The following is a 14,344-nucleotide window of genomic DNA, read 5'->3' as shown; positions in this document are numbered from 1 at the left end:
TTACCTACATATATGGACACACTAAAGAGTGAGTAATTATTTGTATTTAGTAAATACAGTGAATAAGCAAACTAGTGCCTACATGTGTAGTAAGTACAGTAAATTAAACAGTGGCCTATTGTATATGGGCGAATCCAATTACAGTGGATGTGGGTGAAGGCAATGAGTTCTGGCAAGCTATCTGAAAGAAAGGGATGTTGAAGTTTTCAAGAACAGATGCAGACAAAACTCACAGAGGTCTCACACATGTCTCAGCTGACACTTTGGGAAAATTAATGTATGCTCTCTACGTTTTCCTCATTTCATCTTACACTTGTTGGCCGTCCCAGAGGTACAACCTAGGGTTTCTGTCAGCATCGGTTAGAAATGAAAGCTCACCTGCCTCAAGCAAGAATCTACACAAGTATATCCAGAAGTTTTGCAATTCAGCATCGCCATCCCTAAGATTCAGAGTGCAGATGTTGTTCTGAAATTACATTACTTGTGCGGTTCAGTGTTTCCCACAACTCAAGGCAGAATTCAAACCTCAAATGCACAGCACCAGCACATCCTCAGAATGACGCATTTTCCTCTGGACAGCATTTCTTTTGCTGCAGAAAGGACCTTAGACATGTCTTATTTGTTTTGCTTAAAACTCTTCTCATTGTAGCCTCTGTGCCCTCATGTAATCAATCTTCCTACTCAAAGGTCAGAATGAGCTGCTATTATCCAAAGACAGGATGAAGATGACAAAAATACAATTTGTAGAGGGAAAACACTCTATGACCCCAGATCAGCTAAAGGTCATCAGACACCTTCTGTGAAACAGGCATAGTGGTTTTAAACTAAAATAAATGAGTTTACATTGGCATGTTTTATCAAATAAGCAAAATCAAGGAAGAGGGTTGCAAGTTACAACATAATGGTTATCTGCAAACTTTCTGAAGTAAGATCTGGTAAACTAAAGGAGAGAGAGGCACAACCAGAAACATATATTTCTTTGCCTTGTTCAGAATGAGACATTCCTTTGATCTCTTTACAAAGCACACATGATTGCATATCATCTTCTTAGCCAATTCCAAGGACTCGCAATACTATTTGTCCTGATTTTAAATACCATACAGTTCTTTTATGTGGTCTTATTTACTAAAATTTATCAGTTTGGTGTGATTTATGAGCTACTCCCAAGTCTTTATTTATTGAACTCATCTATCAAACACAATTCTAAATACCCCCATGCCTCTGGGAAAGCAGCTGAATGCTGTTTAGAATTGGTTTCTTAATAACAAAATAGGCAGATGTGAATGATCATTTATCACATGGCTGTTTTCCCATATAGATCTGTTTGCATGGTAATTGGAAAGGCCTTCTCCTCTCTGATATTTCTCAAATATATCCTGTAATAAGATTCATTTCATTTGTAAGCCTTGAGTTGGTCATCACAATGTTAGGTTTATTTCTCTACAGCTGGAAAATAAATACTGTGAGTTAATAACAAGTAAACAATCAATAAACAGAATCAAATCTAACCAATAGAGAAAGCCAGTTGTGACAGAATCATAAAACAAAATATTAAGCTATTTTTAAATAATACTTTCTTTTTCCATTCCACACACCCTTCTCATTAATCCATCATCTTAACATGTTGTTATTGGCTTGGATACTTGGCATATCTTATCAGTGTTTAAACTGCCAGTGAACTGTTTATTTTCTCACAGAGCACCATAGAAATCACAGAGCCATGATGGGAGCTGTCAGCTGTGTATAATAAGACCAAGTGACTCCTGTGGTAAATGGTCATTGATATCCTAGAATATTACTAAGAGGCTCTTAGTCATTTTAACTTTTTATATTTTTATTTCCCTATTGTATGTGTATGAGTGTTTCACCCACATGTATGAGTGCAAATGCGTGTAGAATCCACAGAGGCCAAAAGGTGTTGAATGCTGGAACTGAAGTTACAGATGGTTGGGAGATACTCTGAGGGTGCTAGGAAGTGAACCTGGGTCTTCTGCAAGAGCAGTCAGGCCTGGTGAGACATCTCTCCAGCCCCTGCTCCAGGTCATTTTTTTTTTTTAAGGTGAACCATCCACCAAAGTTCAGATGTTACATTTTCTAAATGTTAAAGGTAGTTGTGTTTTTTTATCCAATTATCTTTGTTTTTTTTTTAAAAAAAAAAAAAACTTATACAGCCATTTTTTTCTTTTCCTCTTTTTCCATTTTTCTATTTTGAGAGTTTTCTTTTCTTCTTTTTTTTAAGACAAATGCCATTCTGTACCCCATGCTGACCTAGACCCTAGCTCTCTCAGCCTCCACCTGCTTAGAGATGGGATTATAGGTGTGAACTACCACATCTGCCATCATGGGTCATTCTTTCTTTCTTTCTTTCTTTTTATTTTTTTTCACAATGTGTGTTTTTATTTATTTTAGTTTATCCTCATCACATTCTTTGAAACAAGCAAGAGAAATTCTTTTCAAGTAGTAGGAAATAATAAATTGTTCCTACTAAGCAAAAAAAAAAGAAAAAAGAAAAAAATTGCATTGCTCCCTTAGGTAATTAAAGCAAGCACACAACTTGGAAACTTAGAGTTTAATTGGTAGTGTTTACATTTGCAATGTACTGTGCATTCCCATTTTCTCAGCACATTAGTTGCTATTCTAATTGTGTTTTCCAAATATCAAATGGATTCGGTCAAATTAACAACGGAGACCTACCTATGCATTTCATAAAAATCAAGGTGTTAGTGGGTGTTGGAGGAATGAATGGGACCTCTCTACACTATAAAAATATCAAAGAAAAAAAATGTCTTTACTGAACCAGAAGCAAAGGCCAACATCTTTTACATGTTACTTGTAGTTATAGAATCACTTGTTGGAATCTCCCATGATTGGAACTGCACAGAACAGTAGGAATATGGTGGGGGATAAGAAAAGAGGAGTTAGTTATTTATTGACATTTGTATATTGTAATTCTATATTCCCAGAGATAATTTAAATGCGTAAAAACCATTTTAGCAGATTGTGTACAATTTGATTGTGCATGAAAAGTTATGTTGATGGTAGTAAGCAAAACTGATGAGGAAACCAAAGAACACTTCTGCTTTTTCATAACAAAGAGACTAGTCACTACCCTTTAGTTTAGTTTTATAAAATTACTATTGTAAATACATACTAGTTAGTTTACAAGTTCCCCGTGTCATAATAAGAATAGGTTGGAGCAGAGAGAAAGTGATTTCATTTAAAAGTAAACCTGGCTTTTGAATTTGGAAGAAAGATAATTTTTAAAAGACAAATAATGTAGATTGGCAGATTAGAAGTAAATTTACAGAAAGGAACTTATGACCATTACAGGTGAGAGAAAGGACCCGGCATCCAGTACAATGAACAGTTTAGAAGGTATATTTGTCAGTTTTGTTACTGTAACAAATTACCCAAAGAAATGTAACTCTATTTTAAAAATAGGTTTATTTAGCTCACTTTCTGGAGGCCAGATAGACTCCATCTGCTAATGGACTTTCTTCTACAGAATTCTGAGATATTATACAGTAATCTGACTAAAAATTTTCAACCATATTAATAATTAACAAAAACAAAAACTGTTTGACCTGTAAATACTTAGGAGACACAATTGTATCCAAACTTCAGTAGACTGGAACTCAGTAAGACTATGTGCTGAGAGTCCCTACTTAGCTTTCTGTCAGTGGGCAAGACAGAATTGCCTTTAGCTTCCCCACCTAGAGTGAGGGAAATAATAATAGCTGTGTCACAGCCATGAAATGTCTCCCTTCATATGAGGCAGTCAGTGAAGTCATACTAATCTAAAACACATTGCTACTGCTACCTGGACTATTAGCTACTTGAAAGATTGTTATCTGTCAGCCTCAGTTAAGGTATCAAACAGCTTCCCTAAGATTGTCCACATGTTTCCTAATGTAAATATTGATGACATGCTCTACCTGACACAAAATATCCCCATTTGGGCAATTAATTAACAGAGTCTCAGTATAGAACTAGAGAAAACCATTCAGAAATGCACAGGTTAATGGAGGTGAGCAGAAAATGCCTGTGGACTCCACCCAGAGGCTGGAGGGAGGAGCAGCTCTGTCAGTTACAAACCTGTCAGCAGACAGGGAGAAGCTTCAGCTTCCTGATAGGTTTCAAGTCCAGACCACAATTGGGGTCTTTTGGGAGGAAAGATTTCTAATCATGACAACCAGAGGATGCTGGGAATCTGTGATGAACACTTCTGATGAGGAAGCAAAGATGTTCATAAATAGCATAATTTGGACTTTTTGGTGAATAGAGGGATAGGAGCAAATTCAATATTTTAGACTGAGAGAGTAATTATGAAAAAATACAAAAATCAAACGCATAAAAATAATTCAATCTTAGATGTGTTAAGTTTCCAATATCAGTGAAAATAGCATCAAAGTAGAAATTTCAGAATACAGGAAAATTTTTAAATGTTTTTAAAAGTGGGGGGGGGCGTATATCCACATGAGTACAGGTCCAAGGTCAGAAGAGGAAGTCGAATCCCCTGACACTGGAATTACTGTCATGCCTAAGCCTCTGACTGGTGCTGGGACCTGAACTCAGGTTGTCCGGAAGAACAGTGTTCCTCCTGTGCACTGAGCCTTCTCTCTAGCCCCCAGAATACAGTTTTATACGTGAGTTTGGTGCTAGCAAAACTTCAGGTTTAAGGGAAATTTTCCTGGAGGTAAAAGCGTTAGCTGTAAATGATTAAGATCACTGAGTATGAGGGGAAACGATCCAGGGTAGACTGTGGGAGATCCCAGTGTTTCCGTATGTTGTGCAGAGGGAAAACAGAAAGCAGAGATGACTGGAGGAAATTTGTATAGAACATCATAAAAGGAGTTTCTAGTAAATGTCTATGTTCATATCACTAATAAGCCACAGTGCAATATTTGTTGTCTTTTGAACTCTTGATAACTCATGCAGAAGTCATAGAGTGGTAAAGAGGGAAATGAATGCATCTGCCTGCAATTTGGGTTAGGAAGTGGATGAGGGAAGGACATACAACAAGTCCTTTACATTCATTGTGACACATATTGGCTATTTATTGTCATTAGTTAAAGGTATGTAAGATTCAGACATGGCTCAGGGATACTAGCCACATGACGCATGTGCTGGCTCTAGCATTGAACATTGCAGGCATAGCACGTTGTCGTTTTCAAGAAATTCCTTTTGGTTATGTTGGAACTTTTAGTAGAAGCAGAAAGATGCAGGGGTGTGAGGGATAGGAGTCTGTGGACTGTAACGGGAAGGGGGGTTGTCTTAAGGAGGTGTGGCTCTCTGCATCACAAGCCAAGGCAGCAGAGGTAGAGCAGTTCAACACCATATGTCAGAAGAGGAGCACTGCCCAGTCTCTCCTCCATGACTGCTCAAGCCTCCAGTGAGCGTGTTTATAGCCTGTGAGGCAAACATGAGGTGAAGGTTCAAAAGATTAAGTACCATTGGAAGGACTAGCAGAGGGAGCCATCCAGTACGCTTGAGTGTACTTCATATGTGGATTTTAATAGACATATGGACCAATGGAATGGAAAACTCAGAAACAACACAACAGTAAAACAAAACACCTATAGTTCTTTTAAATGTTTTTAATTTATCCTTTGACAGTTTTATGCATGTATATAGATGTGGTGTTATTAACTGGAACATGGCCAGCATAACAATAGCTACATCACTGAAGAAAATTGTCTCTTCCTCCCCCATGCCAGTAACTGCCAGTAGCTCCTCATCTACACATTGGGTATCAACATTACATCCGGGTTGTAATGTTGGGGTTCTATCTTGTACAGTAGCCACAGCTGCTCTGAGTTCAAGAGGGCAATGGTCATGACCACAGACAGCATTCCATAGCAGCCCTCCCTCCCCATTCTCTGGCTCTCCTACTCTGCCTTCTGCCTCTTCAGTAATGACCTTTGACCATGGAGCAGGTGATGCAGGTTACTCATTTATAGCACTCAGCAATCACAGTTGCCAGCATTCTTTACAGTTACGAGTCTCTGTATTAGCCACTGCTCACTGAAGACATTACTGATCTGTGAGTGTAAATGTCCTTGCTTCCCCAGCAGCCTGTGCAGCACCTTCTGCTCAGCCCACCTCCTCACCATCCCTCTCCAGGGAGGGATCCCAGATATGCATCACCAGCTCCCACTGCCTGAGCGAGACGTCCTGTCACCATGAAAGTTAGCCCACAGACAAGTTTCCAGTTCAGTACCAGCTTGTTTTCTCTAGGTCACATAATGAAAGTGAATGGTGTCTTCAAAAAATAGTTTCTTAAACTCTAAGTCTGGTGAACAACCAAGAGCAGGGCAAGAGCCTTTATTGTTTTGAGAGGCGTCCGAGAGCCTCCCCGGCAAACATTTCACAGGAAGGCATCCCATGCTTGGTTCTGGGATTTCTGTTCAATGATCTATGACCTCTGGGAGCAGCATTATCTACCCATGCATGGTTTCTCAATTCAGACGCCTTTAAAAACCTGCAAAGTGGTGGGTTTCCATATAGCTTTGTCATGTATCCTTAATTTTGTTTAACCCTCCCTTCAATGTTCTTTTGTCCTTCCATTCCCTCAGCCCAATCCCCTCTTAAACAGCCACTACTAATACAAGGCTGTCAGAAAAATGCACTGGAGCCTCTTCAATAAATGCTGTGGGGAAAGCTGGGTGCCAAAATGTAGAAGAATTAAACTAGATTCTTGTCTCTTACCCAAGAGACCTTAATGGAAGATAACAAATTCTGAAAATGGCAAAGGAAAGCTTGAGTGAAACACTTCAATGTATAGACAAGGACATTCTAAAAATGACTTAGCAGCTAGAGAAATTATAGCAGGAATGACAGTTGGGATTATATGAAATTAAATGGCTTCTGTACAGCAAAAGAAACAATCTACAGAGTAGAAATGCTTTACACAATAGGAGAAAAAAAATTTTCCAGCCAATTTCTTCTGTTTATGTCCTCCTCCTTATAATGTGCTCATCAGACCTATATCTTAAGTTGAGATCTTAATGTGTCTAAGAAAAATGTTTACCATTTCAAGATTCCATCTATGCAGGAACAGCCAAGAGAGAGGGAAGAAAGGGAAAGGAAAAGAGAGGTTGAATGGTCACGTTTCTACATGAGACAGCCATCTAGTGGTGTCCAGGGCTGTGCTTTCGCAGTTCAGTGCAACCAGCGTGGAACCAAGTCTGCCACATAGCTTTAACATTTCCCTTTCCTAACGCAAAGATTATTTTAAATGGCTATTTCAAAGAAACAGCAGTGTTCCACATTTGTTATCTTACGATGGCCTTTAGACTTTGATGAACCTGAAGGACTATGCAAAGCAGTAGGTCTGTGTTCCTCCTTTCATATCAACCTGATGACAGTGATTCAAGTTTGAAATTATGTGTTTTGTATCTTCTTGAAATAACATTGTCTCCTTCCAGAAGTGTGATGAATTGTTTATACTTTGTGAGAGAAAGAATTTAGCTGATTTACTTTCTTCTGCTAGGTAGTGTGTGACTGTGACCTAACCAGTTTGGTTGAGTGGTGATTTGTTTTGTTTCCTTTAAAGAGATGGCTCTATTAGTTAGTAATTGTTTTCTGATTAAATGTTTCACCTAGGATAAGCTGATTTCATGGGCAAGCATTGGAAGCCTACTTTGAATTGTTAAGCCAAGATTATTTGTAACTATGTCAAATGTGCTAGCATACATTTGCAGAGACTTTGTATCCTTTTGCACAAATGTCCTAAGAATATATTCTTCAGTGGCTTGCCTCATAGCTAAACCACTTAAGACTTTTTGTCTTCTCCTGGCCATGAAATGCGTTTAAAAATATTAACCTGTGGTGCTGTAGATGAAATTAAGTATAGGCAATCAAAATCTACAATCATGATTTTCTAGTAGCCAAACTACAGTTGAGAACAGGAAGACCTGGGGGGGGTTGCCAGGGGACCCACATGTGTGTTTTTCATTCACATAGCAGACAAAATGGGTTTGAACACATAAATGATGATGACTAAAATATTGTATGGCCTTTCTTTAGTTTATGCATGGTTTATATATGGTTTTCATGAAACCCTATTCAAGCTTGTTGTAGTACTAGCTCAGCTAATGATTTATTATTAGGGTTTTTTTTTCTTTTGTATTCTTTGTTTCTCAGTGTCTTTAAAGGATTATTATATCAAAGAATAATTCTTCTGGAGTTGCTTCACTTACTGCTTAAGAGGAACAATTGAAACTATTTATGGTGGCTACTAGGAAAACCCTAAGCCTGGTTTCTCAGTTGCCATGTGAATATACATGTCTGATAGATTGCTATGTTTCACAAATATTCTTGAAAAAAGGATTTTATTTGTTGTAGCTTATGCTTTAACAGGTTTTTAAGACAAATTTAAATCATTTGGTTGTGATGATCGCTTTCTCTAATGTATCTGTGGCTATTTTATTTTTGATAGCTAATGGATTCCTAAATTCTTAATTTCCATAGTCTATTCCATGAAAGCCAGTGATTAAAATACACCATGTAGTCACATATGCATTACTTTGTTTTATTTCTACAAATCTGTTAATGGTCACAGTCTGTGAAATAGCAGAGAAAAAATAGTATGTAAATGAAATGTAAAATTATGTTTCCAGTGTTTGAGTTCCATCTCCCCTTCTCTCTGTCCCTTCTCTCCTCCCCATCCCTCTATCCCTCCTATATGTAAAAGTGTGCAAACAACCTTGCCTGTCACTTATTACCATGATCAAGAGATGATATTTCAAGCGCACCAAATTTTGTAAATTTTACTGTCATATAAACCTTCTGCCTCTTTATTTCTTTTTCCCCCTACAGGTGATTTCTATTCACTGCTTTCCAAGCTTCTAGGAGAAAGGGAAGATGTTGTTCATGTGCACAAATATAATCCTACAGAAAAGGCAGAATCTGGTTCCGAACTGGTAGCTGAGATTGCAAACGTAGTCCAGAAAAAGGACCTTGGTCGGCTGGATGCCAGAGAGGGTCCAGAGCGTGAGGACAGGGGCAATGCTATCCTAGTCAGAGACAGAATCCACAAATTCCACAGACTAGAATCAACTGTGAGGCCAGCTGAGCGCAGAGCTTTCTCAGCCCCGCAGCCTGGTGAAGGTCCCTGGGAGCCAGAGCACTCAGGAGGTGTGTTGAGGGTCTCTTTTAAGCAATAAAGTATGAAGCACTGCAATCCACATTAGCAAAATCTGAAGGGAATAAAAATAGGTAGTAAAGTTCAACAACAACAAAAAGATCTTATTGGAACAAATATGACTCAGATTTGAGCTGCCAAATACCACATTTGTTTGAAGAGATATTTTTATTTTGTGTTGATCCGATACTATACAGATTCATCATTTATTCAGTGAGTGACTCCAAAGGAGACCACACTTAGTCATTCTGGAAAGAGTGATATGTGAAATTCAGAGTAATAAATCAACATTTTCCCCTTGGCTCAATGAGAAGAAATTGAAATTTCAAAACCTCACCTATAAATGCCAATGTATATAATGCTTACATTATCTTCAAGTAATTAATGTCTTCTCAAAGGAATCAAATACTCTGAACATTTTCATCCTACTGACTTGCAAAATATAACCATTTTATGACTAATTTCCTAAGTTCCGTTATCAGCTACTATCTTAATTGAAAATTGAATATACATTTCTGAAGGGACCTCCAGTAAGTCAATAGTTATCAGATTTATCTTTATTTCTAGCCAGGATTGGCTTCCATAATTAGAGGACAATACCTTATTCCCTTCAGGTTTCTGTTCCAGCAAGGAATGGATGGCTCATCTTTGTCTTTAATTATGCTGTGGCCTCTGTGATATTGTGTTTTGTGTGACTTGCTAATGTGGAAAGCCAAGTAATAAAGCATGTGGAGAGAATCTCCAAAAAAAGTAACAGATATGCATGCATGGCAGCTGTCCATGTGCGGGCTTCGATGGCACCGGCTGCCAGCTTGATGTTTTCGAATTCAGCTTTGCAGGAGGCCATGAATTATTCAACACCCAGCTGATTTTTATTTATAATTGAAAAAATTAGCATGCAGTGCCTTTGCTCACATGGAAGTTTCGAGTACTGTCCACTGGGACTGGCCTAATGGTCTGTATGAGGTGTTAAGGAGCCTACACTTTTAACTCCTCATATTTTAACAGGCTCTAACTGGTTCCAAATTTGTCTAATAAAACTGTGTTTCTCAAGAGGTGAACCTGGAACTCTTCTTGCTTGAGAATTACCCAAGATGTTTAAGAAAAACACAGCTTCCGTATCCTACCAATGAACAGGCGAACTGGTATCTCTGAGTAAAGTAGCAGATATGCAGTTTATTGTGTCTCTATTTGGCTCATAACACACAAGGGTCTGGGTGAGCCTCTGTGCTAAGAACATAGACATATAAAAGACAAAAAAGTGCAATTCTGTTCACGTGTTAAATGTTAGAACTGCAGCACGCGGTAATCCATCACTCATCTTTTATTTCCTGAACTTGAGATATCATGGTCAGTCTTTATTATCATAAGTGGCAATAGGAAAAGTCAGCATTCAGGGACTTTTATTCTGTGGTTGAGAGCACATAGTATTCTGCAGAGGTCCCGGGTTGGACTCTGAGCATATACATGATGGCTTACAGTTACCTGTAGCCCTGGTTCCAGGAGTTCCTATACCCTCTTCTGACCTCTGGAGGTCCCAGGCGTGTGGTGCTCATACATACATGCAGACCATCACGAACACATATTTTTAAAGAAGACTGTGTATTTCTGAAGTTTTAGTTTTTCTTAAAGAGCAGAAAATATTCCCCCACACACACACACACACATCATTTGCTATTCCCAGAACTAGCCATGAGGCAGTGCTCAGGAGAAGAAATTTCCTCTGAAGATCTCACCGGGGAACTTTTCTTTCTATCGTAAATATGGGTAAATGTCACTAAATTTAAGGACTCCTTGATGTTAGGCAGCACAGCTCCCAGTTGTTGAAAGAACTATATGTGCATTTTCTTTCTGAAATGATTTGCTTTAATGTTACTTCACTGTTATAACTCCAAAATCTTTAAAACTGAACTTCACATTTAGTGAGACTTGTAACCATGTAGGCCTATATTTTTACCTATTTTATTGCAGATCCTTATACCTCTACTTCCCTTCCAACCCTTACCTACCCTAATCCAACACCTCAACACTAGGTAGGAGAGACTGAAGGTTAGAGGGGAAAGGGGCAGCTTATGTTTGCTTAGACTACTTCCTGCTGTTTATGGAAGTAGTTCCTTGGGGCAAGTTCAGCTTTCACAGGCAGCATATCCAGCAGTCCTGCAAACCAGCAATAGCAAATGTAACAGCAGGAGGAACCAGCAGCAAGGGTGGGCAGCAGCAGGCAGAGCAGCCGCTGCCATGGGCCCTCTTGAGGTTCTGGTATTTATGCCCTCTCACAAGTTCTCAGGATTAGACTATTTGCAGCTGGCACAAATCACGCCCCTGCTAGTGCAGGAGACAATCATAGTTAATAGCTGTGGACAAACTAAAGCAGCCCCTTATCCCACCCTTGAGATTAAAACAAATACATTCATGTAATGTAACTAGGTCTCTAAAGAAACCAAAACTCTCACTACATGACTGCCTTTTTCCTCTCCTGTTTGCTGTTATATGATGGACCACGCAATAGCAAAAAAAAAAAAAAAAAAAAAAAAAAAAAAAGTTTGCTCCAGTGTCATTTCATTCAAGTCAGAGGAAGCTGGAATCTGCAGCAGGCTTCCATTCTTCTGAAAAGAAAGTAGGAAGTTTGTCACACATAACACCTTATACAATTAGTATTAGTCTAATTAATGTGTCCTTCTCTAAGTATCAGAAAGGAGAGTAAATGTGCTATTGTTTATCCTCTGCCCTTTCTTTACTCCACTCAAAGCTGAGAATGGCCCTAATGGTCTTACAGGAATTAACTGTCTCTTTAAGTGCCTAATTTGCTAGATGAAATTGTATTAGATGCAAAGAAAACAAAGAAAGCTGCTTTTTATGTGGCATTGAACTGCAGCAAAAATGCAAGGCTATTTGGTCACTTAACATTAGAGCACTAAGTAATTTCAGATATCTTTAAGGCATGTTAATTTTCAGAATAAACTGAAGCCAAGAGAAGTTAACCTATTGAATGAGGTCCCACAGTCTAGATTTAAAACTTGGACATTATAATTTCCAATAGGCACTGTCTAGTGCCTTAATTTCAGTCAATTTTGGCTTGGTTGAAGTGCTTGGCCGGTTCATGTAGTGTTTCTTGGAATCCTGGCCCCTCACAACTCGGAGGCTTTAAGGTGTCTACTCAAAGCCCTATCCTGTGTCTCTAGTTCTTGCTATCTGGACAACCTAGAAAAGCTAACCAACAGGGAGGACCCTAGGAAAGATGCTCAATCCTCATTCAGAAGGGCAAATGGGATGGACATCAGAAGTGGGAGAAGACAGGAAACAGGACAGGAGCCTTCCACCTAGGACCTCTAAAAGATTCTACCTAGCAGGGTATTGGAGCAGATGCATATTCTTTTTCTTGGTGAGAATCCTTGGATGTTTTTATTTTTTGACTTTTTAATACATGAGTACAATGCATTTTTATTATATCTGGACATCCCTGAAATTTTTCCTGTGCCCCTGCCTCTTCCTTTCTCAAATTCATGTTCTTCTCTTCTATTGTGTGTGTATGTGTGTGTCCTGTTAAGTCCAATTATCATTACTCATATGCACATCACTGACCAGTGGAGCATGGGCAACTATTCTAGTCCCTGGAGCAAACTAACTCAGCTTCCCTCGGGAACTATGGAGCGCCTGTAGCTCCACCTAAGCCCTTCCCTGATCTGTTGGAATGTGGCCTGATGTGGTCTTTTGCAGGTGTAGTATAAACAGCCATAGCTTTTGAAAGGTCATGGGTTCAACATGCCTTTCATGTCCATGAAATATGATTTTGCTACAGTCCTCCTGGTATTTTTTAAATGAAGTTTATAAAATAGTAGGTTTCTCTGGTGGCCTTTTCAGTCTTAGCAGACCTTTTCCATGGTCCTTCTGATTTACTCTTCTATACTCTTCTCTACTTAAGGCCCTCCACACCATTTTCCCTTTCTCTTTTAATAGCATCTATTGCTTCCCTATCCTCAGTATGTTCTCTCTCACCCTCTCATCATGGACTTTTTTTTTTTTACTTTTCTGCTTTCTGTGTCATTCTGAGTTATATAATAGAGCCTAAATAGTCAGAGCTAAGGATCCTCAAATAAGAGAGAACATGCATTTGCCCTTGTTGATCTGGTTGCCTCATGCAGCATTATTTTCTTGAACTGCATAGAAAGGAGCAGATTTTCAGACATTAGCAAATTGTAAATGTTTGGTAGTGCCTTGTCATAGAGAGCTTGTGGGTCCTCAAACCTCTGACCCTTGGTTGATCCTCAGATCTAATTTCATTGATGTGCATCGGTGTTTTATGAGATACATGTGCTGAAGGATGAAAATAGTCAACTCAGTGACTGAGACAAATTTTTTCACATTTATATTTAATGTTGCTTATTTTCTGTCATTCACTGTTTAATATTTGTGCTGAGATAGTATTAATAGAGTAGAAATAAAATCTTAAGTCACTGTCTGTAAACTGAACAATCAATGGAAATTTGCAGTTAGTTCTTTCTATCCGGCTTTAGCTGGCAGATTTTATCACACTACCGTGTATTATTAGCATATGGAGAACTGATTCAGACATTGAAACCCTCTGTATATTGTAACATAGCTCCACATTTGGTTTATACTTCTGATTCAAAAGAAGAATCTAGAGCTTATGGTTCATTTAATTTTTTTATTGATTGCTAAAATCAACATTCACTTAATTTTTCAGATCATCCTTAATACACATTTCTGTCACATGTTTCTATGTGGTAAAGTCTTACAGATTTTCTAGGTTAAAATAAGGCATTTGGCTGGGCATGGTGGCACATGCCTGTAATCCTAGCACTCAGGGAGGCAGAGGCAGGAGGATCTTTCTGAGTTCAAGGCCAGCCTGGTCTACAAAGTGAGTCTAGGACAGCCAAGGCTACACAGAGAAACCCTGTCTTGAGAAACTAAAAAACTAAAAAGGCTTGGAAGGCTTAGTTTTGGAGTGGTTGAGATGATAACAGACAATTATTCAAATATTTAGCGCTTACTTTGACAAAAGCTCAGTGTCTTTGATATATTAATTCATTTAATCCTTACAACAGCCTATTTATAATCACATTTTAGAGAGGCAGAACCTAGGGCATGTGAAGGTTAAGTTACAGGCTCAGAGTGTCATAACTGGGAAACCAAGAAGCAAAGTCATAAAGATCTGCTCCTGAGTCCTGCCTTCCACGA

At 38.7% G+C, this 14,344-nt stretch overlaps 1 protein-coding gene across 14 annotated transcripts in view; it reads left to right on the top strand.

Moving 5' to 3' along the window:
- The window catches only part of Pam (peptidylglycine alpha-amidating monooxygenase), a 296,974-nt gene that overhangs the window by 237,839 nt on the left and 44,791 nt on the right, over positions 1-14,344 (top strand). For 9 of the 14 annotated variants that reach the window (XM_060368297.1, XM_060368299.1, XM_060368300.1 and 6 more), the window contains one exon: positions 8,821-9,138. The exons of the other annotated variants lie outside the window; for them this stretch is intronic. In XM_060368297.1, coding sequence (XP_060224280.1) covers positions 8,821-9,138 — 318 coding nt within the window. The remainder of the gene's footprint in view (positions 1-8,820; positions 9,139-14,344) is intronic. 14 annotated transcript variants of the gene reach the window in all.

The sequence above is a fragment of the Meriones unguiculatus genome, chromosome 15, assembly GCF_030254825.1.
Source record: "Meriones unguiculatus strain TT.TT164.6M chromosome 15, Bangor_MerUng_6.1, whole genome shotgun sequence".
NCBI classification, from domain to species: Eukaryota; Metazoa; Chordata; class Mammalia; order Rodentia; family Muridae; genus Meriones; species Meriones unguiculatus.
This window is presented reverse-complemented; position numbering and strand designations above follow the sequence as displayed.